General features: G+C 42.3%; 1 protein-coding gene across 1 annotated transcript; it reads right to left on the bottom strand.

The window, feature by feature from the left end:
- Positions 1–828: 828 nt before the first annotated feature.
- On the bottom strand, positions 829–25,767 carry LOC135541463 (neuroendocrine convertase 1-like). Its single transcript, XM_064967773.1, is given in 15 exon segments — positions 829–4,229; positions 4,457–4,618; positions 4,817–4,950; positions 6,169–6,326; positions 8,053–8,286; positions 8,390–8,490; positions 8,615–8,827; positions 9,174–9,346; positions 15,227–15,315; positions 18,189–18,265; positions 19,489–19,635; positions 23,641–23,763; positions 24,052–24,084; positions 24,086–24,157; positions 25,496–25,767. Coding segments are annotated over 15 exon segments (2,340 nt in total). The 5' UTR covers positions 25,685–25,767; the 3' UTR covers positions 829–3,794.
- Positions 25,768–26,097: the final 330 nt, after the last annotated feature.

Raw genomic sequence — 26,097 nt, 5'->3', positions numbered from 1 at the left:
TACCCCCATCAGGCATCTGGACTCTTCTCTTCTCGGGCCAAAGCAACCAGATGTGTTAGGAATCTCGGCTGATGGGATGAGTTTGGAGAGACAAGATATGGAGAGGGACGGAGATGATAAGGAATGGAGGAGAGGAAATTAGAGAAGAGGAATGAAGGTGCCTTCATCTGTACAATGCTGAAAATACAGGATAGGTGAAAGCGATGAGGTGCTGGGAGTCCTCTCTGCAGGTTGACATTTATTTGGATGACTCATGTACTGGAGGCAGCTCTGCAGGGTCCTCACTACCTAAGCTGTTGTTACATTAAGTAATACCATTTGATTCTAACCTTAACCCTTACCTTAACCACACTGCTAACCTGAACCCTTACCTTAACCACACTGCTAACCTTATGCCTAATCCTAAACTTAAATGAAGTCCAAAAAGCACATTTTTACAATAGAGCAAATTTTGACTTTGCCTCTGACCCATCTAGTGGAAACCGTTCAGCTCGGCCTCCAGGACAAGATTCATGCTAATAAACATCAACCTGTGTCTGGTTTCACCTGTCCAGTTGTGTTGTAACTGGAATATAGAACTACAGTGATAGAACTCAGAATGTTGTCTATATGATTTAAAGTCTCTACCAGATCTGAAATGTTTATATGAACTGAAATGACTATATGAACTGAAGTGTCCCTATGAACTGAAATTTTAAATGAACTGAAATGTCCATGTAGTATGAACTAAAATGGCTATAGGACCTGGAATGTACATATTAACTGAAATGTCTATATGAACTGAAATGGCAGATCACGGTTGTAATCCCAACAACTCAGACACATTCACCAGGTTACTTTGCAGTTTATTACGATAAATCTCATTTTGTACATCCATACTTAAATAGCGACATATTTCAGCTCTTGTGAACAACATTGGACAGAAGCATCAATAAAATCCAAAATATTAACAAACAGATCAAGAACACTGGCTACATTGAAAGATGTATAAATTACAGGATGCATGTAAACCATTCTTCATCTGTCATCTCAATCTTTCACCTTGTTTGGCAGAGAGTAGAGCTAGAGCCAATACCACAGAAAACAGGGGATACTTAACACTGTAGTGTATGGGTCTTTACATACATAGGGCTATGTAGCACATTCATAGCAGTTCCTAACACTGTCATAATCACTACATAAGCATTTATACATGCAAATGTCAGCTAAGCTTATCAACCGCAAGTTGCCATAAGATAATGCAGTGACATCTACCAATCTGCAGTTGAGCATAAACGTGAATGTTTATGTAGGGCATATGAAGGCATTATACTATAAATGTGTTATGGTTTTTTGGTGTGAAGCCCCGCCTACAGTAAAGTATAACTGGATTGAATCATGAAAGTCCACTAATACCAAAATATTGTATAAATGAACATATCCAATAAGTTGCATATAACCATGTAGTTGTATTAATATGAGTTTGTAAAGAAGCAACAACATCGAAGCCTGTTTTACAATCACCCAAACACAGGAAAACTTTTACAAAATTTGGCAGCACAACAGTTTGGCAGTGTTCATTTCTATTAATAATTCCATTTAGTTTGTATTAATATAAACCTAGAATTTGACTAAATCTAAAATAAAATGACTTTAAGGGATATATATATATCAGTATATATATATATATATACATACATACATATATATTTTTTTTAGAAAAATATTTCATTTATTGCAGCATTGTACTTTTGAATATAAAATGAATCAAATTGCACAACATTTGTATGATACTTAAGAAAATGTTTTTTATAGTTATTTTATATGAGCAGTTAAAATACATAAGTATTCAGATGGTTTCAACATTGCCAATTTGCAAAAGCTTCAATCATATTCATCATATCTATATATATCTTATAAGGTCGGATAACATCCATAAAAATTACACAACCAATTGATTCTTGGTCACTTATCTTCCCAATTTATTTTGTTTTAGACTGTATGTTGTTGTTTAAAAATAAAATATTTAAAGAATTTCCCCAAGAACGGAACTGCTGTTCTCAAACTCTCCAATGCTTTGTTGACACTGTGAAGAATATGCCACATATCAACATCTTTGAGCTTTTAGTTTGAAAAACAATCAGTACGGGGACTGCATTTTTTAAGCATATTAAAGTAAAGTCGTAAACCTAACTTGAAATTGTGCATATATCTTAAAATCACATTCTTCAAATTAGGATTTGGGTTTAAGATACAGTAGCACAGTGAGTACTTCAACTCTTACAGAAAACAAATACATGTCAAAGTAAAAATATTAAATCGATATTTCAGAGTTGGAGTTTAGAGAGGTGGATATTTTAGAGGCCAAGTATATTTAAAAACAACATTACAATCATTGTCTTTGTATAATATTTGATCATGTCAGTCATAATACAATTATGAAATGTATATTCTGAAGGTAGCATGCTCAAGCAGGTGGTAGAGTGAAGGGAGAATAGGGCTGCGTCCCAAAAGTCTTAATGTTATTTCCTTATCTCCTTCTCTTGTCTCCATTTCTTCAATACCACTGATAGGTAAAGGTGATAAATAGAGCCTCAAAATATAATTGATATACTAAATATATACAATTATTAATATTTTTCTCTCTGTCTCTTGGGACTCAAAAATCAAGTTTGTTGTGTCTGACAATTCATACCCAAAAAGTTATGAACAGATGAGTCTATGTCCCGTGTCAAATCTTGAGTAGATCCAGCTACATATATATGCCAAATCTGGAATGAATGGAAATACCTTTCCTTAATCTGGAATGAATGGAAATACATTTCCTCATTTTATTCAGTGGCAATATTTTTTCATTAATTTGGGGTTGAGGCATACAGTTGGATCTAAAAAACACATGTCCTGGTACATGAACTCATCTCTACACCAGACCACTTTTGAGGCCTGAAAACATCTTACTAACTTTTGTTTTGAAGTGAAGTGTCCCTTTAAGACTATTGGGACCCATCCTGAGGTGGAAAGATGGCTGGAGGAAGGGATGGAATGATGGTGGATAGATAGCTGGTGGAGGGGTGGAATGATGGTGGATAGAGGTGGATAGGTGGTTGGAGGAGGTGGTGGATAGATGGCTGGAGGAAGGGGGTGGAATGATGGTGGATAGAGGTGGATAGATGGCTGGAGGAAGGGGGTGGATTGATGGTGGATAGAGGTGGATAGATGGCTGGAGGAAGGGGGTGGAATGGAATCTAAGTATTCTATATGGGCCCCCTTTCCTTGCCTCTTTTCTTTCATGCATTCTGATCTTAGAAGACTGAAACAATATGGCGGAAGTCTATGGGCTAGCTAGGTTTCACTACATTAGGAGGAGGGGGAGGAGGAAGGGAAGCCACTTCCGGGAATTGAGATGCAACCGACCTACAACTGTGCTGAATGAAAGACAGATAAACAGAGAGACAGGCTAGAATGCTCCAAGGTAAAAAAGCAGAGCTTTGGAAAAACAACAACACATTTGGCTGGAAGAGTTTCTCTCTGGCTTTCACTCTCCCACTCTCTCGCATGCTCCTTCCATGCCGAGCCGCCGCCTCCTCACCCTATCTCTCTCACACCTTACCCCGGGGTGGCCAATCTTGACCAAGGAGAACCGCAGGGATGCGTAGGCTTGAGCCCAGCACTAACACACCTGATTCAACTACTAAGCACAATCTTCAATGTAGACCATGATTAGTTCAATCGGCCCTGAATCCTACAGGGCTGGATATGTTGGTTCTGGAACAAAAGCCTGCACACACTGAGTTCCACCCCATGCCCCCCCTCCCTCACTGCCTGTCGTTAGAGAGCATGTTGAAGAGTGCCTGCAGCAGCCGGTCATCTCTGTGCCTGTAGGGCTTGGCGCTGTAGAAGCCGTCACTGTAGTCACTGTAAAGGCTTTCATCCTGCCCGGCCCGCTGGTACTGGTTGATCCTGTCCAGGGCCTGGTATAGCGTCTGGGGAGCGATGCGAGGGCCTGCTCCCCCTGGAATGGAGTATGGCCTGCCCTGGTGCTGCTCTCCCCTGCTAGAGGGGGCCTTTTCTGGGGACTGGGGCAGGGCGGCGGGGGTCTGCCGGTTGAAGGCCATCTGGAGGAGACGCAGGAGGGCCAGGGAGGGTGACAGGGGTGGGGAGGAGGGCCTCATCTGCTTCATCTTGGGGGTGGCAGAAGGAGGGGTTTGAGGCTTCTGCGGTGAGTGGGCCTCAGCCTGGGTGGACAGTTCCTATAGGGTTGGATAGAAAGAAAGACAAACAAACATACAGACAGAAATGGTTTAGTGGATGAGGTAAGTAAGTTACACAGAATTACATTTGAGGTCTGACGACAGTCGACAGACCGTATTTGCACATGTATATTTAACTATCTCATATGTAGACACTAGTATGGTTCGGGAGATAATAAATATGAAGTTAAAAAGAGGTGAAAAGTCCCTTTAATTATCGCACTCACCTCCATCATGTCGTCCATGTGCTCTACTCCTCTACGGTCATTCTGGACAGCGTTGTAAGGGACATACACTCGGGGTTTCTTCATGTGCTCGGGCTTCTCTGACGTGCCGTGGAGAATCAACTTCCAGGTCAGGATCTGGCCTTCATTCTCCATCCGCCCAGACTGACAAAGGGAAATAGAAAAATAGTGTAAAAAAACACCCTGTTTAGACAATATGTTGATACAACACAATGCCTATGCTATGTGGCATTTGGAGCAGTTCGACCACCGTAAATGGCCAGCTCCATTTTCTATAAAGTTTGAAATCGTCTAAACAAACTTTAGTGGAAAGTAATGGATTGGAACTATCCCTTGACTGACCGTGTCAGTTATCTTGAGGGTCCAGGTGCCAGTGGGGTCTTCTCCCCAGGTGTGAACAGACATGAAGTCCCAGTTCCTGAAGCCGTTAGATGACATGTCCCTCTCTCTCTCTGCCAGCAGGACCGTGCTAGTGACTGATACCAGAAAATAATAATGGTTCATATAGCCTTGTTTGGCTCCAGTTTTCAGTATCCTATTGTATGTATGTGTTTTTTGCTTTTACTATCCCGGGGACCAGAAGTCTTCACAATGATAGTTAAACAAGGCAAATTCTGACAAGTTGGGACATTTTGCCGGTTCCCACAAGGAAAAGGGCTATTTTAGGCTTACGGGTTAAGTTTAGGGTTATAGCTAAGACACATCGGTAGGATTGTTAAACGTTTGCCTGCCGACTGTACTTATCACCTCTGAACAGTGTCAGCAGTCAATCGCATTTGTGAAATCATCAGATACTCAATTAAAATCATCCAAACCAGAAGGTGGCAATAGCGTTGTTTGTCAATGCATGTCTGTGTGTGTTGCTTATGGTCTAGATTCCAGTGTTAGCTAGCTGCGCTAATGTTGGTATTTTGTAGAAGTCATTGCTGATACTAGCCAGATGGCCACAGCTAGATAACTACCTAGCAATATGACGAAGAAATACTTTAATTCACTCTCCATAATCCCATACTGCCAGTGCCAGCACATAGCCAACTGTTTAGCTAGCTAGCGTTAGCATATTTGCTAAAGGACACTGCTCTAATTCGGCAGCTAACACAGGCAGCTGTTTCATGTAAACCAGCAAATCCATTGTGATTTAATTGTAAGGTCAATACTTGCTACAGTGGTTAGCTAGTTTGGAGGACGTTTTTAGTGTTGTGTGTATTGCATCTGTGTACTTACTATAACTAGCTACCATCCCATATCCTACATTGCACATGAAGTGTGACTGGCTCATCTGTGGATGTACAGAGAAAATGCCTTCTTTCAAAAAAAATGTTTGTTGTCACCAATGTTGGCTGCCCCATGTGGGGGTTCCTGCTCTCTGATTGGCTCAAGTCAGGTTGTTGGTCACTATTCTACAAGGAGAAAGGGTAGGTTTGTCACTACGGGGTCAGCACGCAGCAGGTACCACTTTTGTTCGAGCAAGGGAAGTAACGTCGTCCCACTGTGATAAGTACCTATCGGCAGTCTATGGGTAGTGAGATTCTCGGTGTGCTTCATGCTTTAAGGTTACAATTACGGGTTGGGTTAGGAGTTAGGGTTAGGGGATAAGGTTAGGTTAAGGCATATGGTTAGGGAAAATAGGATTTTGAAATGGAATCAATTGTTTGATCCCCACAAGGATAGTAAAACAAACGTGTGTGTCTAACCTGATGGGGATGTGAGTGTGATGTGTAGGTCTCCTCTCCTGGTGTACTCGATGCTGGCCTCCACTTGCACATGCTCCAGTGAGAGGACAGCGTTGTCCTGGCCATTACAGGCCTTGGTGGGGATCTCAATGGTGATCTCTCCTGCTGCTTTCAATGCCCTGGGAAAAAGACACAGGACAGGAAGTTAGTACTGTGGTTGTACTACCACCATAACATACCAAACCAAACGACATTGGTTCAACGTATACTGGCCACGATTCATATATTGTACAATCGAATACAGTCAGACAAAACATGTTGTCATTATAAATCAAAATAGTGACATTTAACCATTATTTACTGGTTATATTGGTATGTATCCACAAGTGACATATTACTTGTGGATACATGTCAACATTCTGACATATTTCTAATGAGAGTTGTCTGTCTGAGTATATTACATAAATATGACATGTTATATTGACTAGGTATGACAACACATACATTTGGATAGCCAGTGGTTGGCTCAGAATCAGGGTTAATCCGTATATTCACCCAGGATGTGAATGGCTGGAGCAATGACACACATGGATGCTTAAATCCTTTGGATTATACAGAGGTGGCGTGATCATGATGGCCTAGGTCAGAGTTACCTAACTGGTGGCCCCCCAAGGGATTTTATTTGGCCCTCAAAAGTTTCTGAGCAAAATAAAATAATGCTTTTTAAAATATACATATATTTTTTAATTGTTGGACATAAAATACTTAATGATGATCCCTGGCCTAGGTAAAAAGGGAACTGGGTGGCATGCCAATGAGTCGCTTAATCCCAGCTGCCTGGCAAAGGGACATGATCAAGAATTGGGTTGTACAAACATGTTTTGTGTTTGTCCTTTGTGTTTGTAGTCACAAATAACTTTATCCATAGCTAATATTGTCTTCGTGACCTAATCTCTTCCATTGATGTTTGGTTAGCAGAGGCAAGTAAGGCTGTTAAAGGAAATCCGAACTGTGGACTACAGTCTCTTATAGCCTGTAAACTACTGTCAGGGTAAGGAAACATAACTGTAAACTCTAAAATACCAAACCTATTCTTTGAACTGAAGGTCATTTGGAGGATGTAGCCTAGGGCTGGTGACTAAACTATCTAGCGCTCACACGTCCTAAAGCAGTTCATCCGAAATGAAGGTAAACAGAACGTCTGCTCAGATAAAAAAAATCCTTCCTTCAGAGGTTTAATCTGGAAATAAATGTTGGCTTTGCAACATTTGCCAGCTAGCTTTAGCTCTAGCTTTAAACTCCTAAAGCCTAAAAACCTAAAGTTATTAGTAAATAGAAGATTTCTCCAAAGATTGTTTGAGCCTTCCATTAAAGAAATCTAAGTCGGAATCCTAGCTTTCCTATCAATACAGACCGTGGACATACATACACACATGTGCGCTTATGCACGTACACATAACATAAACACACAAAAACACACATCTCTGGCTTTCATTTGACTGTTGTTATAATTGTCCCATATGAGAAACAGGTCAAACTACAGATGTCATTAGAAGAGCCAAAATGTAAGGACATCTCAGGACACAGGATTCTGTCCCTAATGGAATTATCGGTGCAACTCTATAAATTTGCTTGTCCACCAGGAATTAGTCTGAATTGAACAATACATGGGGGCAGGTTAACAGCACTGGGTCAGTAGCCGAAAGGTCACTGGTTCGAATCCCCAAGCCTTCTACGTTAAAAAATCTGCCAATGTGCACTTGAGTAAGGCACTTAACCCTAATTGCTCCTGCGCTGGATAAAAGCGTCTGCGAAATGACTAAAATGTTAATGACAAATGCAAGTATGTTATGTCAGAAGGATTAGATGTTTCTGGTGTACTAGAATGTTAGAGTGTCTTTGTACCTGGGCTGGAAGGAGTCATCCCTGATTATGCACTGTTTCTTCTCAGGGACGTGTTTCCAGGTGGCTGGGTCGGCCAGGTCCACCAGGGCCTTGGCATTGAGCAGGCCGAAGCCAAAACGACTGTTGACCATCAGGCCTGCCCCGTTCCTCTTCCAGCCGGGGTTGTTGGCCAGCGGGTCGAACTCAGACGTCCACACCACCAAGTGCTGCAGATCCCTCCACGTCAGCTCAGGGCTGGGGTGAGGGGTTAGTGGGGATAGACAAATTAGAAGTCTGACATGTCTCTAAACACCTCGTTCATTAGTGGAAATCGTTTAAGTCATGATTGTTGCCTTACTTCTGTTCCAGTGCGAGGGCAAATATCCCAGCAGCTAGTGGCGCGGAGGCGGAGGTTCCTGTGTGTGTCTCTGTGCATTCATTATGCAAATCAGCACTGGTCTGCAGGAAGACAGAAGTAAACAAAGTTATCATAGTTATTACAACGTAAAGTAACAAAATGTGACACAAACACTCATCTCAATTATACAGTGGTGAGGGGGACCTGGGGGCTAAAGTCACTCACTATTCTCTGGTCGGTGTAGTCTCCGCTGCTGTAGGCGGTAGCCAGGGTGGAGGAGCACTTCTCAGCGTACCAGGGGGACAGGCCCTGCTGGGAGGCACTGCTGATGGAGATGGTGTAGATGCTGTCTGTGTAGCCGTCGCAGTCACAGTTGTCCCCCTGGCGGCCCCCGTTTCCTGATGCCCACACGAAGATAGAGCCCTTCCCTCCCCGGCCCTGAGGGGAAGGAGATGGGTGAGGAGTTAGTGTTAAGTTTGTTTTTAGTAGCCTTTTGCTTAGGTTTCTTGTCTAGCTTTCCTTTTTTTAAATCAAATTTAAATATATTTAGATTATTTGTTTGGATTTTAGTTTGTTTTGACTTCTATGTGGTTAAAATGGAATAATGATGTTGGAATAATAATATGAGTTCCTTATTTCTAAATGAGTCATTATGAAGTGTGGAGTGCTGTTGAACGGTCAATTTTACAATCAATATGCACTTGGTGATACAACAGAATAACATGATGTAGATTCATGGGATGCTATTTTTTTAAAGGAAAAAGAGGGGACTTTGGTGTGTTACCTTCTGGATGCCGTACTCAAAGGCTTTTGACGCAAGGCGACCGGGACCCTCGACCGTTTTTCCATCGTCGTTGGGTCCCCAGCTGGCACTGTAGATGTCCACGTGGTCCGAATTGAAGCCAATAGAACTGGCCTCGATGGCATCCGTCACGATACCGTCCAACATGCGGATCCCTGCAAGTCAACATGATGGAACACGTCAGGGATATATTTGATTGACTGTAGTTGAAGTGTTTTGCACGTTGTGCGGTCTTGTATATTTGATTGACTGTAGTTGAAGTGTTTTGCACGTTGTGCGGTCTTGTATATTTGATTGACTGTAGTTGAAGTGTTTTGCACGTTGTGCGGTCTTGTATATTTGATTGACTGTAGTTGAAGTGTTTTGCACGTTGTGCGGTCTTGTATATTTGATTGACTGTAGTTGAAGTGTTTTGCACGTTGTGCGGTCTTGTATATTTGATTGACTGTAGTTGAAGTGTTTTGCACGTTGTGCGGTCTTGTATATTTGATTGACTGTAGTTGAAGTGTTTTGCACGTTGTGCGGTCTTGTGCCCATATATAAAACATGTATCAAATCAAATTTGATTTGAGACATGCGCCGAATACATCAGGTGTAGACCTTACAGTGAAACGCTAACTTACAAGCCCTTAACCAACAATGCAGTTTTAAGAAAAATAAGTATTAAGTACAAAATAGATAATAAAATAGATAGTAAAAAATAACAAATAATTAAAGAGCAGCAGTAAAATAACAATAGCGAGGAAATATACAGGGGGTACCGGTACAGAGTCAATGTGCGAGGGCACAGGTTAGTCGAGGTAATTGAGGTAATATGTACATGAAGGTAGAGTTAAAGGGAGTATGCATAGATAATAAACAGAAAGTAGCAGCAGCGTAAAAGAGATGGGGACAGATGGACAATGCAAATAGTCTGAGTAGCCATTTGATTAGATGTTCAGGGGGTCGAAGCTGTTGGCTTGGGGGTCGAACTGTTCAGAAGCCTTGCCGTGCGGTAGCAGATAGAACAGTCTATGACTAGGGTGGCTGGAGTCTTTGACAATTTTTAGGACCTTCCTCCGACTCTGCCTGGTATACAGGTCCCGGTTGGCAGGAAGCTTGGCCCCAGTGTTGTACTGTATCGAAAGCACTACCCTCTGTAGTGCCTTGCGGTCAGAGGCAGAGCAGTTGCCATACCAGGCAGTGATGCAACCAGTGCTCTCGATGGTGCTCTCGAACATGCTCTCGATGGTGCAGCTGTAGAACCTTTTGAGGATCTGAGGACCCATGCCAAATCTTTTCAGTCTCCTGAGGGGGAATATGCTTTGTCGTGCCCTATTCACGACTGTCCTGGTGTGTTTGGACCATGATAGTTTGTTGGTGATGTGGATACCAAGAAACTTGAAGCTCTCAACCTGCTCCACTACAGCCCCGTTGATAAGAATGGGGGCGTGCTCGGTCCTCATTTTCCTGTAGTCCACAATAATCTCCTTTGTCTTGATCACGTTGAGGGAGAGGTTGTTATCCTGGCACCACACAGCCAGGTCTTTGAACTCCTCCCTATAGGTTTGTCATCGTTGTCGGTAATCAGGCCTACCACTGTTGTGTCATCAGCAAACTTAATGATGGTGTTGGAGTCGTGCCTGGCCATGCAGTCATGATTGAACAGGGAGTACAGGAGGGGACTGACCACGAACCCCGTGTTGAGGATCAGCATGGCAGATGTGTTGTTACCTACCTTTACCACCTAGGGGCGGACCGTCAGGAAGTCCAGGATCCAGTTGCAGAGGGAGGTGTTTAGTCCCAGGGTCCTTAGCTCAGTGATGAGCTTTGAGGGCACTATGGTGTTGAACGCTGAGCTGTAGTCAATGACCAGCATTCTCACGTAGGAATTCCTTTTGTCCAGGTGGGAAAGGGCAGTGTGGAGTGCAATAGAGATGGCATCATCTGTGTATCTGTTGGGGCGGTATGCAAATTGGAGTGGGTCTAGGGTTTCTGGGATAGTGGTGTTGATGTGAACCATGACCAGCCTTTCAAAGCACTTCATGGCTACAGAATTGAGAGCTATGGGTTGGTAGTCATTTAGGCAGGTTACCTTAGTGTTCTTGGGCACAGGGACTATGGTGGTCTGCTTGAAACATGTTGGTATTACAGACTCAGTCAGGGACAGGTTGAAAATGTCAATGAAGACACTTGTCAGTTGTTCAGCGAGTGCTTGGAGTACACATCCTGGTAATATGTCTGGCCCTGCGGCCTTGTGAATGTTGACCTGTTTAAAAGTCTTACTCACATCGGATACGGAGAGTGATATCACACAGTCGTCCAGAACAGCTGATGCTCTCATGCATGCTTCAGTGTTGCTTGCCTCAAAGCGAGCATAGAAGTAATTTACCTCATCTGGTACAGTGCCTTGCAAAAGTATTCATCCCCTTTGGAGTGTTTCCTATTTTGTTGCATTACAACCTGTAATTTAAGTTGATTTTTATTTGGATTTCATGTCATGGACATACACACAATAGTCCAAATTGGTGAAGTGAAATTTAAAAAAATCACTTGTTTCAAAAAATTCTACAAAATTAAAAAGTGAAAAGTGGTGCATGCATATGCATTCACCACCTCTGCTATGAAGCCCCTTAATAAGATCTGGTACAACCAATTACCTTCAGAAGTCACATAATTAGTTAAATAAAGTCCAGCAGTGTGTGCAATCGAAGTGTCACATGATCTGTCACATGATCTCAGTAGATATACACCTGTTCTGAAAGGCCCCAGAGTCTGCAACACCACGAAGCAAGGGGAACCACCAAGCAAGCGGCACCATGAAGACCAAGGAGCTCTCCAAAAAATGTCCAAAACTTTGAACATCCCACGAACCACCATTAAATCCATTATTTAAAAAATTAAAGAATATGGCACCACAACAAACCTGTGAAGAGAGGGCTGCCTACCAAAACTCACGGACCAGGCAAGAAGGGCATTAAGAAGCAACAAAGAGACCAAAGATAACCCTGAAGGAGCTGCAAAGCTCCACAGCGGAGATTGGAGTATCTGTCCATAGGACCACTTTAAGCTGTACACTCCACAGACCTGAGCTTTACAGAAGAGTGGCCAGAAAAAAAGCCATTGCTTAATGAGAAAAAATAAGCAAACATGTTTGGTGTTCGCCAAAAGGCATGTGGGAGACTCCCCAAACATATGGAAGAAGGTACTCTGGTCAGATGAGACTAAAATTGAGCTTTTTGGCCATCAAGGAAAACGCTATGTCTGGCGCAAATCCAACACCTCTCATCACCCCGAGAACACCATTGAAGCATGGTGGTGGCAGTATCATGCTGTGGGGATGTTTTTCATCGGCAGGGACTAGGAAACTGGTCAGAATTTAAGGAATGATGGATAGCGCTAAATACAGGGAAATTCTTGAGGGAAACCTGTTTCAGTCTTCCAGAGATTTGAAACTGGGGCAGAGGTTCACCTTCCAGCAGGGCAATGGCCCTAAGCATACTGCTAAAGCAACACTTGAGTGCTTTAAGGGGAAACTTTTAAATGTCTTGGAATGGCCTAGTCAAAGCCCAGACCTCAATCCAATTGAGAATCTGTGGTATGACTTAAAATTACTGTACATCAGCGGAACCCATCCAACTTGAAGGAGCTGGAGCACTTTTGATTTGAAGAACGGGCAAATATCCCAGTGGCTTGATGTGCCAACCTTATAGGATCATACCCAAAGAGACTTGCAGCTGTAATAGTTGCAAAAGGTGTCTCTACAAAGTATTGACTTTTTTTTGGGGGGGGGGGGTGAATAGTTATGCACGTTCATGTTTATTTTTTTTGTCTTATTTCTTGTTTGTTTCATACACAAAAAATATTTTGCATCTTCAAAGTGGTAGGCATGTTGTGTAAATCAGATGATACAAACCCCCCAAAAATCTATTTTAATTCCAGGTTGTAAGGCAACAAAATAGGAAAAATGCCGGGGGTTGAATACTTTCGTGAGCCACTGTAAACTCTTGTCACTGTGCAGCTTGCGGCTGTGCTTCCCTTTGTAGACTATAATAGTTTGCAAGCCCTGCCACATCTAAAGAGCGTCGGAGCCGGTGTAGTACGATTCATTCTTAGTCCTGTATTGACACTTTGCCTGTTTGATGGTTCGTCGGAAAGCATAGCGGGATTTCTTATAAGCTTCCAGGTTAGAGTCCCGCTCATTGAAAGCGGTAGTTGTACCCTTTAGCTCAGTCCATGGCTTTTTGTTGGGGTATGTACGTACAGTCACTCTGGGGACGATGTCATGAATGCACTTATTGATGAAGCCAGTGACTAATGTGGTGTACTCCACAATGCCATCGGAAGAATCCCGGAACATATTCCAGTCTGTGCTAGCAATACAGTCCTGTAGCTTAGCATCAGCGTCATTTGACCACTTCTTTATTGATCGAGTTACTGGTACTTCCTGCTCCAGTTTTTGCTTGTCAGCAGGAATCAGGAGGATATAGTTATGGTCAGATTTTCCAAATGGTGGGCGAGGGAGAGCTTTGTACGTGTCTCTGTGTGTTGAGTAAAGGTGATCTAGAGTTTTTTTCCCCTCTGGTTGCACATTTAACATGCTGATAGAAGTGAGGTAAAACTGATTTAAGTTTCCCTGCATTAAAGTTCCTGGCCACTAGGAGCTCTGCTTCTGGATAAGTGCTTTCTTGTTGGCTTATTGCTGTATACAGCTCATTGAGTGCCAGCATCGGTTTGTGGTGGAAAATAGACAGCTACGAAGAATGTAGATGAAAACTCTCTTGGTAAATAGTGTGGTCTACAGCTTATCATTATATACTCTACCTCAGGTGAGCAAAACATCGAGACTTCCTTACTATTAGATTTCGTGCACCAGCTGTTGTTTACAAATATACACACACCGCCGTCCCTTGTCAAACCGGAGGTGGCTGTTCTATCTTGCCGAGGCAGTGTATAACCTGCTAGCTGTATGTTATTCAACCACGACTTGGTGTGATCATAGTTCATCTATTTTGTTATCCAATGATTGCACGTAGGCTAGTAGTACTGATGGTAGAGGCAGATTACCCACTCGCCGTAGGATCCTAACAAGGCACCCCACCTACGTCCCCAATATCTCCATCTCTTTCTCATGCGAATCACCTTGTCTGAAGTAAATCCTTGGTGTCGGACTCGTTAAAGAAAAAATCTTATTCCAGTACGAGATGAGTAATCGCTGTCCTGATATCTAGAAGCTGTCACGTTTCACTTGTCCTTGTCTCCACCCCCCTACAGGTGTTGCCCTTCTTTCCTATTATCCCCTGTGTATTTATACCTGTGTTCTCTGTCTGTTTGTTGCCAGTTCACTTTGTTTGTTCAAGCTAACCAGCGTTTTTCCTGTCAGCTCCTATCGTTTCCCAGCCTCTCTTTCCTTTGCCTGTCCTGACCCTGTACCCGCCCGCCTGACCTATCTGCCTGACCCTGAGCCTGCCTGCCGTCCTGTATCTTTGCTCCACCTCTGGATTACTGAACTCTGCCGGACCCTGAGTCCACCTGCCGTCCTGTACCTTTGCCTTACTCTGGATTTTCGACCCCTGCCTGCCTTGACCTGTCTTTGCCTGCCCCTGTTGCTACAATAAACATAAACATACTTCAACAGTCTGCATCTGAGTCTTACCTTGATTCCTGATAGAAGCTCTTTTCGAGAATTAGAGATGGAGGCAGAAACATTATGTACACAAACTATTATGTACAAAACATTATGTACAAAATCAGCTACAAATAACGCGGGAGAAAAACACACAATAGCACAATTGGTTAACTGGTGTAGGCCTACTGAAAGATCTGATAGATTTTCTCATTTTAATATTAAACATTAGCTACCTCCTCTGTGGAACAGGTGCCCAATTGTTGCTCAGTCATTTGGTAAAGTGGTGTTGCGTAATCATCCACTCAAAAAAGTAGGCTGCCACCAGGACAACTTCCCTTCCAGCTGCTGCGTGGGTCACCCAGATGCACACACACACACACACAAACACACACACACACACCAGGTGTGCTTGCGTTACATCTATTACCTCCAACCCTGGAGTTGTACGCCACTCCGACTCCACATTTATTGTTGTCTGCCTGCATGGCGATCTCACCGGCACACCTGGTCCCATGCCTGAGTACATACAGAAGCAGAAAACACAATTACAACTAAACATAACTTTTTCTTTACAATCTGTCCGTAACGGAATGAAGTTATATTTTCATATACATGTAGCAGTGGATTCAGAATACACCAGTCTGATCCTAACTTTTGTGAACTGGTTTATGGTAAATCTCAGTATTGCTTACAGTAAGCTTTAAAATCTCATCAAAACTTTGCCGATCCACCATAAAACCTCTGGAAGAGTGCCAGTGTCACTCGATTCACTTCGGTTTTGGTTACCTAAGATCATTCATCTCATTATGTGCTTGCCATAGAAAATATTGATACTGAGGGGAAATCTTGTCAATTGAAAATGAAAGGCCCTTTGGTTTCATGTCATTTGGCATGCTTATAAGAGACAATAAACAGTCTGCTGCTGGAGTCTAAATTATACAGAGAGCTCCCAGAGTAGATTGACAACAAAAGAGTGGGTGGGTAGTGGGATGGGTTGAGTGTGTGTGTTTTTGTGTGTGATCCTCACAGCTGTTATAGAGTGAGTCCTCATTTAAAGGAGAGAGAGAGAGAGGAAGGAGCATTGAAACATTGAGGGTTTTAGTAAGTGGTTGTCTGTGTGATTTTCTCTCTCTCCCTCGGCTTCAAATCAATTTCCGACGATGTGGCGCTGTCAGAGGTCAAATTGACTCTTTTCAGTTGTTATGGTTAGGATCTACCATATTAATAGATTTACTATAATTATACTATCTGTAATATTGTAATTCTACCTCTATGGGATCTACCACCCAAGCAAGCACTACCAGGCACAATGGCAGAGAGTGGAAAGGTTTAGTCGATAGCCTGACGTTACATTTACATTTAAGTCATTTAGCAGACGCTCTTATCCAGAGCGACTTACAAATTGGTGAATTCACCTTCTGACATCCAGTGGAACAGCCACTTACTTACGTTCATTTCTATGAACTACTTTTACTGACCCACACACTAGCCTGTAACCTACAGTACAACCTGTAAAAAGTTTGGACACACCTACTCATTCAAGGGTTTTTCTTTATTTTTTTTTATTTTCTACATCGTGGAATAATAGTGAAGACATCAAAACTGTGAAATAACACATATGGAATCATGTAGTAACCAAAAAAGTGTTCAACAAATCCAAATATATTTTATATTTGAGATTCTTCAAAGTAGCCACCCATTGCCTTGATGACAGCTTTGCACACTCTTTGCATTCTCTCAACCAGCTTCATGAGGTAGTTACCTGGAATGCATTTCAGTTACGAGGTATATGGCTCCCAGGCTTGATCTCTTGGACATGTAGTAGAATAATTCAATATACAGCATTTTCCAGTAAATGTTGAAAATTGGTCAGTCTATAGATTCCCTGGGAAATGTATTTCCTTTTAAAAAATTCACATTTACAGTAATATATAAAGCAAGTCAACGAGGAACCCTATCAATATGACTGTTATAACATTATTTTACATCAACAGCTCCAGTTGGATCATCTGTGTGTGTCTGATACACAAAGGAGATGATTGTGGACTTCAGGAAACAGCAGAGGGAGCACCCCCCTATCCACATCGAAGTGGAGAAGGTGGAAAGTTTTAAGTTCCTGGGCGTCCACCCACACAGACAGTTTGGTGAAGAAGGCGCAACAGCGCCTATTCAACCTCATGAGGCTGAATAAATTTGGCTTGTCACCCAAAACCCTGACACACTTTTACAGATACACAATTGAGAGCATCCTGTCGGGCTGTATCACAGCCTGGTACGGCAACTGCACCGCCGTCAACCATAAAGCTCTCCACAGGGTGGTGCGGTCTGCATAACGCATCACCGGTGGCAAACTACCTGCCCTCCATGACACCTACAGCACCCGATGTCACAGGAAGGCCAAAAAGAAAATCAAGGACAACAACCACTTGAGCCACTACCTGTTCACACCGCTATCATCCAGAAGGTGAGGTCACTACAGGTGCATCAAAGCTGGGACCGAGAGATTGAGAAACAGCTTCTATCTCAAGGTCATTAGACTGCTAAACAGCCATCACTAACTCAGAGAGGCTGCTGCCCACATTGAGACCCAATCACTGGACACTTTAATAAATGGACCACTAGTCACTTTAAACAATGCCACTCTAAATAATGTCACTTTAATAATGTCCACATATCTTACATTACTCATATCACATGTTTATACTATATTTTATACCATCTACTGCACCTTGACTATGCCGCTCGGCTATCGCTCATCCATATACAGTGGGGCAAAAAAGTATTTAGTCAGCCACCAATTGTGCAAGTTCTCCCACTTAAAAAGATGAGAGAGGCCTGTAATTTTCATCATAGGTACACTTTAACTATGACAGACAAAATGAGGAAAAAAATCCAGAAAATCACACTGTAGGATTTTTAATGAATTTATTTGCAAATTATGGTGGAAAATAAGTATTTGGTCAATAACAAAAGTTTATCTCAATACTTTGTTATATACCCTTTGTTGGCAATGACAGAGGTAGGGTGTTACTGTAAGCCTGCCCCCTTCTGATATGGTTATTTAATCGACAGAGAGGATGCTGTCACTAGGAAGTGAATTACATGGGTTTTATGGCGGCCTTCAGACTGCATGGGACCCGATCCATGATGAATAACATTCACTATTACTACTGGAGATGACTCATTTTGATGGGATACTATGCTAGATAGCCCACATAAATATAGGCATACAGTATGCATGTAAATCATGAATATACACATTATGGTTTGAAAACAGATGCATGTGTGCAAAAGTCCTACCTACACACTTAAAGCCCTACCTACACACTCCCATATGTCACAAATGGCCATGGTAGCAGGTATGTCCCTGAAATAAATAACCAACTTACTTGTTCTCATTGGTGGAGTCGTACCTGGGGAAGGGGTCAGGGTCGTTGTCATTGAAATCGTAGCTGGCTGCTGTGTCCTGGATAAGGACGAGACAGGGAAATCACAAGGGGATTCAGAACCCAATCTGGCAACCCACTTAACAGGTTACTAGACCAAGGGCCAACCTATTGTCACTGAGATGGACTGTAAATAACATCTATGGATGGTTGAACACCAGACAAGAGGAACACAGAGGAAATTATTTAGGGCTGAAACAAAGCCATTCGGTTTGAGGGGAATGTATAACATTTGTCAATATATCTTTGTCTTAAAGGTTTATTGCTAAAAGGTTGAAGTAACTGAACAAGACAATATAATCTGCAGTTAAAATGAGCGTCTGGACAATGCATCTAATAATTCAAAAGTTTTTCTTTTGAATCAGAATCATTAAAACCAGTCTGCTCTAATGTACAAGAAAACAAATAAGATCAAGAAAATGACTTTTAGTGTCAATTAAGGCAAGAATTAATCTGTGAAAATTATGCAAACGAAAGCAGAGGGCATCGATGAGTGAAGATGGATGAGCGTCTCACTTGAGTCCATTGATTAATCACAGCCATACTAATTATTGTCAGTCTATTCTATCAGCCTTGTTGTCATACTTTCTCTCCCGCCCCCTCTCTCTATCTCTCTGTCTTTCTTTCTCTCGCAATCTGCCTCTCTATATGGAGATTCTAGTGCTAGTCTGTCAATGCCTGGTGTCAGACAGAAATTACTGTTTGCCACCAAAACGCAGATATCTCAAGATTCACAGATTTCCTCTCATTTCAAGATTTGAGAAATGTGCCAACATGACTGTCTAATGAGCTTTGGTTCATTTTACAAAAACACCTGACCCCCCAAAAATATGTTCAAAGCTATCGTCTCACTTGCGATTGGGTTTGGCCGCCTAAATGTTGATTATTTGAAACTTTGACAGAAACCTTTTCAAAATGAGCAAACACCAAGTCACTAGCTAAGACTTCTTCACTATAACCTTTAACCAACTTGAGAAAAAACGTTGGTAAATGCTAAAGACAACTTTGCAGTTATACTAACGAAGTATCATATCTGTCAAAGCAGCAACTACAAAATAATCTAGAACCACAATAACTTCTCCTATTATTGATGTCCAGTTCTGTCCTCAATACACACTATACAACCGTCATCACCACCTAACATATAGCAATTTATTACTGCTTCATGAATGGCTGTGTAAGTGTCACCGACATTGCTATGGGAACGCTCTCCCTTAATGTTGCCGTGGAAACGTGGTCTTACATAGTTCGGGTAGATGTCGGTGTGGTTCCACTCCAGACCGTCGTCCAGCACGGTGATGACCACTCCTTTTCCTGTGAACCCTTTCTTCCACACAGGAATCACGTGGAGGTCCAGCTTGGGCAGGGAGGACGACGTCCGAGTGTCTTGCTGGAATGGCCGACACAGAGGGGGAAGAGGAGAAGGAGAGAGAGAAGGAGAGGGAGAGTAGTTTAAGTTGTTTGTAGTTAAATCATGTACACAGTACATTAAGCAATAAAGGTATACTCCAGGATTTTGGCAACGAGGCCCTTTATCTATTTCCCTAGAGTCAGATGAACTCATGGATACCATTTTATGTCTCTGAGTGTAGTTTGACAAAATCCTGAAGTATCCCTGTAAGACAAGATCTCATGACATTGGCACTGGATTTACATATAGGATTTAGCTCCCATACGACTCAAACAATGGAAAAAGAACAGTACAGCTGTGGTGCCTTAAGAGTGAGGTACTCCAACTAAATTGCATCTGTGAATATCAAGTATCATAGGCCAGTATCCAAAACAACGGAGAAAGGTCAACTGAAGATGGCCACCTCGCTTTGCTAGCCCCCTCTTCGCTAATGGAGGCTGTCATGTTCAAAGTTGACCTTCAGGAATTCATTATCAGCTTGTTGCTTTCTTTGTCCTGGCTGAGTCCACTCTCTTGACCACTTACAGTAGGAAACCCTTGGCGTAAAGAGCATGCAGGTTAATACTTCAATACAACAAAATTACTCAACTAAGTGGATCACTGAAGACCGCACTAAGGTTGAGAATCTTGCGACGCAATGTAAAACAATAATACTTCATGATTGTGCCATTGTGTGAGGCCAAGCCTCTATCACCTCTACCAAGCCTCTGTCTAATCAGTGATACCTTTAATGTATTTCATGTAAATATATGTGTATATGTTTGGGGTACCCAACTAGTGTTAATTGGCTAATCAGTAGGGAGTGAGAGTGCAGCGGTCCTCCCTGAGGGGAGATGGGATGATTCAGAGCAGGAGAAGGGACTAAAAAAAGACTAGGAAAGTCTTGGAGCTGCTGTGTTCCCTCCCGCATCATGCACAGACACTGCAGAACGCCACCCAGTGCAATGAGTCATCGCTGTGATCTCTCTATCTCTCTCTTGCTCTCCTTTTTTCTCCTTTCTCCTCTTTCTCCTCGCTTGCTCCGTCTTTCTTCCCCATTTCTCCTCTTCTCCTATCTCTCTTCTTCCTATCTGTTTTGCACCCCCTTCTTTCTCTTTTCCTCTCTCTTGATCCCTCTTTCTTTCCCATTTCTCTTCTCTTTTGGGCCATCTCACTTATCTTTCCTCTCTCTCTCCTCTGTTTTTCTCTGACTACTAGAGGAAGTGAAGAGATGGGGGGTGGTAGTGGGAGACTGGAGACAGACTCTGTTTGAATGATCATCAAAACCCTCAGATTCATCCTTACAACACAAATACCACACCATTAATTTCTACAACAGGGACGGTTGACCAAACAATCAAATGTACCACATTTTCCCCATATAGATATCCTACCAAATGACCAAAACGTATAAATGTGTCAGACTATCAAATATTCTGTAAGAAATCAGGCTGTGGGGTCCTGTTGACGGCTTCTGTAACTCCTTTGTCTTGGTATCGTATTGGATGACTCATCTATTGACTGGCACGTAAGCTGTGGGCTCCAAACAGCCTTCCTCGCACGCACAAGCAAACATTTAGAATGGACACTTACAGTAAACAAACACATCGGCATCCACACACTCTTACAGTATGTGCACAAACTGAGACCTACACACACACACACACACACACACACACACACACACACACACACACACACACACACACACACACACACACACCACTTGACAGAGGGGGTAATCTAAATGTATTATGAGTCACTACTTTGATTGCATTATCAGGCAGTCACCCACTCCTACAATCTCTATCTCTCTCCATCTCTCTATCTAAACACCACTTTCTCCATCCAATCCTTCTCTCCATCCCTCCCTCTCTCCATTATGTTTTCTCCCTCACTGCCTTCTTCCCCTCACTCCAACCCCCCTTCAATTCTTCTATCCATCAGTACCTCCATCCCTCTGTCCAAGTCATGTTCTTCATTCCTCCCTCCGCCCTTTTGCCTCTCTATGCACTCCTTATTCCCTCTCCTTTCACTATCACTTTTTTCCCTTCAACTTCCATGTCATTCCTGATGTCTCTCATTAGCTTTATCTCTCTTCCTCTATCCTTCGTTTTATGTCCTCCCACACACACCCTTATTTATATTTTCCCTTGGGGATTACTACTATTTAAATCTTTATTTCTTTATTTTTCTTTCTTTCATATTTGATATCCCTGACTGAAAGTCCTTAGGGCTGGCTTAGACCAATCAGAGGTCTGTAACAAATGAGTGGACAGGTGTAGGTGTTTGTCAGCTATGCCCTCTCAATGGCAGACATAAACGAGCACGTCATGACCAATTCAATTAGGGTCATCAGCTCAGATGAGTAAAAAGGATCCATCCAGATTTATTTTCTTATGTCCTACAGTGAGTGACTCAGTTCATTAAGTTCAGGGAACATAGAAAGAACGGACAAAATACACACACTGACGCACGTAAACATACTCAAACACATACGCACGTGCACACACACTCACTGACGTACGTAAACATTCTCAAACACACACACATGCACGTCACAATATTAAAACACACACACACTGACGCACGTAAACATACTCAAACACACACGCACCTGCACACACACACACTGACGTACATAAACATTCTCAAACACACACACATGCACGTCACCATATAAAAACACACACACACTGACGCATGTAAACATACTCAAACACACACGCACGTGCACACACATGTCCTATCATTATGAGATAACAGATGTTGACTTAGCCAGCACTGCTGCCATGGAAAACAAATAACTAAATTAGAAATAATGACTCGCTGCATTTAATAAATGACCAAATACCGTTACAAAAGTTCTCTCCACTCTCACAATAATTGCAAGGGGTCCATAATAGAGTATCAATGTTAGCAAAATCCTATTGGCACGCAATTATAACACAACTTGTAAAAGTAATGACATAGAATAAAATAGTTAAAATGGAGTATAGATTGGTTCAGCCAAATCCTAAACACAGGATGAAGTGGATGTGTCTGTAGTGTATCCGGTAGGGAATACATAGCTGTGACACTGTCCTCCACTGGCTTGGCCTCAGTGGGCTGAAATAGCCATTGTGTACGGCTAAATTGGGTCTTAATGACAGTCTTTTCCGTTCCACTGGATTATGGTTGGAGAGAGAGTTCCCTTACAATCTCCTGCCAGGCCAGCATGTTCAATTAAACAAATGGGTTTTACTGGGATTTTGGATGATTACTAATTAATTTGACTGTCGCAGAGTTAAAACCTTTCTTTCACATTTCTCAAGTCTCGCACATACATATTCATGTGTGATCGCTGAAGATACTTGTCTCATCCTTACACACGTGCATGGCAATATAGACACATGCTGTTCCTCACACATGTAGGCTTTCCTTTCATTTGGACAGATCCTAATTGTGATAGGCAACAACATTAATACATCTAAGTCTTAAGCAAGACCTCTAATGAACTGGTGCTATACACACTTCTCTAAAAGGCTTGTGAAGGCAAAGCTTCTACTCATTAGGAAGCTGTCCGTCCCTGCCAGTGCTGAATCTCAGGGGCTCTGGGATTGTGTTAGCCTGGTCCCAGATCTGTTTGTGCTGTCTTTCCAATACCCAATGACTATGACCATTAGGATTTGGCACGACAGCACAAGCAGATCTGGGGGCAGGCTAGGATTGTGTTTGTGAATCAGGTCAACCAGAAGGCAGCAGCAGACACCAGCCGGATCTGAACTGACATCACTGATAGTCGGGTCAGAAAACATATTTTAGACTGCTGTTTATTCAGCTTTTCAGTTCTGGTCCTGGCTATTGGCCACCATGACAAGAAATAACCAAATAACTACACAGACAGACAAACAACCAAATAACCACACAGACAACCAAATAACCTAGACTATTCAAAGTGTAATTTTACACACTGGGCATGAATTATAGGAAACATATGGGAACATGTGGATATTTGGGACTTACCAGGTACCACTGCTGGTTCCACATAGGGTCATTGAACAGCTCGTCCACCGGACATTCCCGGCATGACCCCAGTGACGCCCGCTTACTGCGCCGCTTCTCATATTGTTGCTCCGCCCATGATACCTTGACGCCCAAAGAGACAGAGAGATATGAGAATTCTGCCATATTTAGGTTTATGCTGTATATTCACTTACGTAGCTAATTCAAACACACATGTGTTTTATTCTGAAAACTGGAGGTATTTAGCCGTGAGAGGAGTCTACCAGAAGAGACACAGACGCACAGTGTGTCCAATATGGCCCACTATTCCCTTTAGTGTACTTCCCTTCTCAAAAGTAGTGCACTATAAAGGAAATAGGGTGCCATTTCAGACACTGCCATAGACAATGTTACAGATGCAAGACTGTTTACCCGATCATCCTCGGACAGGCGTTTGGTGATGTGGATCGGCACTTCGTTTCGTCCTGCTGGGATGAGTCTGGTGTTTGAACAAGTAATGGTTTTCTAGCGCCCCAATCTGCAGACAGGAGGAGAGTGATTGGTTATTGAATATTTCATAGAGGTGATGTAAGACCATTATCCTCTTCCTGTCAATCCCGTAACATAGGACTGCCTGCAATTATTAATGCAATAATTATTAATTATATATTAATCAAGTGCCTTGGATCATATTACACCCGGAAGGACATCTCCCTTTAAATGTCTTGAACAGCTTGTTGAATCAATACCTTCGATCATTCTCAAACATGGGTAGCTGTTGATATTAAATTATTATATTATAATGACAGGAAGGCAAATACCGCCACAACAGCAATAGGCCTGCTAGTTTCTTTATTAGTTATATTTATAGCCGGCCTTGTTTAGCAATTTCCTGGGAAAGAGAAACACAGCTAAACCCACTGAATCTAAAAGTGTTTAGCAGAATAGCATGCACATTGTGCAAATAATGAGTCAATCACAGATACTGCTTAAAAGAAAAAGAAAAAGAACACTAATCTAGGATTTGAGTTACTCTGAGCCACAGTTTAGGCCTATTATTATTATGGAGTTGAAATGGCATCATACCCATCCCCCTAGCTGAATGGAAACACAGGTTAACCATTGACCTGTGTAGTCAGAGCGCTAGTTTCCTCTGAGTAGACTATAGAGAGATAACCTGGGGGTGTATAGGCCTAATGTATTTGTTTTGGACAAGGTAGAAGGTAAATTACAACATTGGCGATCGACATATTTACAGAAGGTGGCTATCATCAGTATACAGCACACAATGAGTCATTGTTACAGTCTATTACATGAAATATGGATTGGATCCCCATCATTCGCCCAAATACATTGATAGACTAATTGTTTGTACTTGTTTGATGATATACATGTACTTATTATAAAGTAACAGTGATACACAAATACACTGATTGTAAAACAACTAAAAAGCCAATAATGGACATTTAATAGGTTACACGAGGACCGAGTTTGTGAAACCCTGGGTTACACTATTGAAATTCCCTTCTCACTCTGACCAGACTTATGAAGATGATTGACAGAGTGCACCAATCACAATAGTTGCTGTTTTTAAATCTCAGTTAAAGCATGAGTTCAGTAATGATGCTGTCTGTGTAGACTACAACATCAGGAACAAGGCTGCCATGGCACCCTCCATCTCAGCTTTCAGCATGTATAGAACCGAATGAATAGTACTAATAAAAAAGTGGAATACTGTTACCAAGACAAGATACTGAGCCAAACTGAACACATAAATATGCATATTAATTGTATAGTGTAAAGAGATACACGGTTCACAGACCACAATTGTGGGGAGCGAACTTGTTACCGGGGCGTTGCTGTGGCTCTAACCTACCTGGCGGACTACTCGGTAGTCCAGTTCTTTGGCAATGGACCTGGCGGCGTCCAGTCCTCCGGGAATCTCCACCGCCCATTCGTTGAGGTACTGTCTGTCCCCGAATGAAGCATTTACGGAACGAGCGACGGAGCAGAGAACCGCAAGAGCACAGCACATCACCGTTGTTGGGCGACATCTCATATCCATCTCAGAGAAAATACGATTAGATTAAAAATATATTTGATTGATGCTCTTGGAAGGCATACAAGACAACAAATTAAAAACAAAAATGCAAGTAATATTAAATAAATTGTCTCGCCTTGCATGTATTTTTCCTTCAAAGTGCAGGGTGGGAAAGAGTACCTGTCACGGCGTTATTGCCTTATTGAACCATCTAGGAAAGCAAGCGGAGAGTAAACCTTGGAAGGGGGCGAGAATATTTACACGTCAAATTACAAATCGTCTCTGACGTCAACGAGCCTACATACCAAGGGGTAGGGTCTATGTTCGAGTCCCGAGAGAGACACGAGGAGAGAAGGAGCGTCAGAGGGGAGGGGAAAGTTATATCTAAAAATATCCCTGTATTTTTTCATTCAAGCTAGTAGGGGTGACAATGAATA

Source organism: Oncorhynchus masou, chromosome 6 (assembly GCF_036934945.1).
Source record: "Oncorhynchus masou masou isolate Uvic2021 chromosome 6, UVic_Omas_1.1, whole genome shotgun sequence".
Taxonomy (NCBI): Eukaryota; Metazoa; Chordata; class Actinopteri; order Salmoniformes; family Salmonidae; genus Oncorhynchus; species Oncorhynchus masou.
This window is presented reverse-complemented; position numbering and strand designations above follow the sequence as displayed.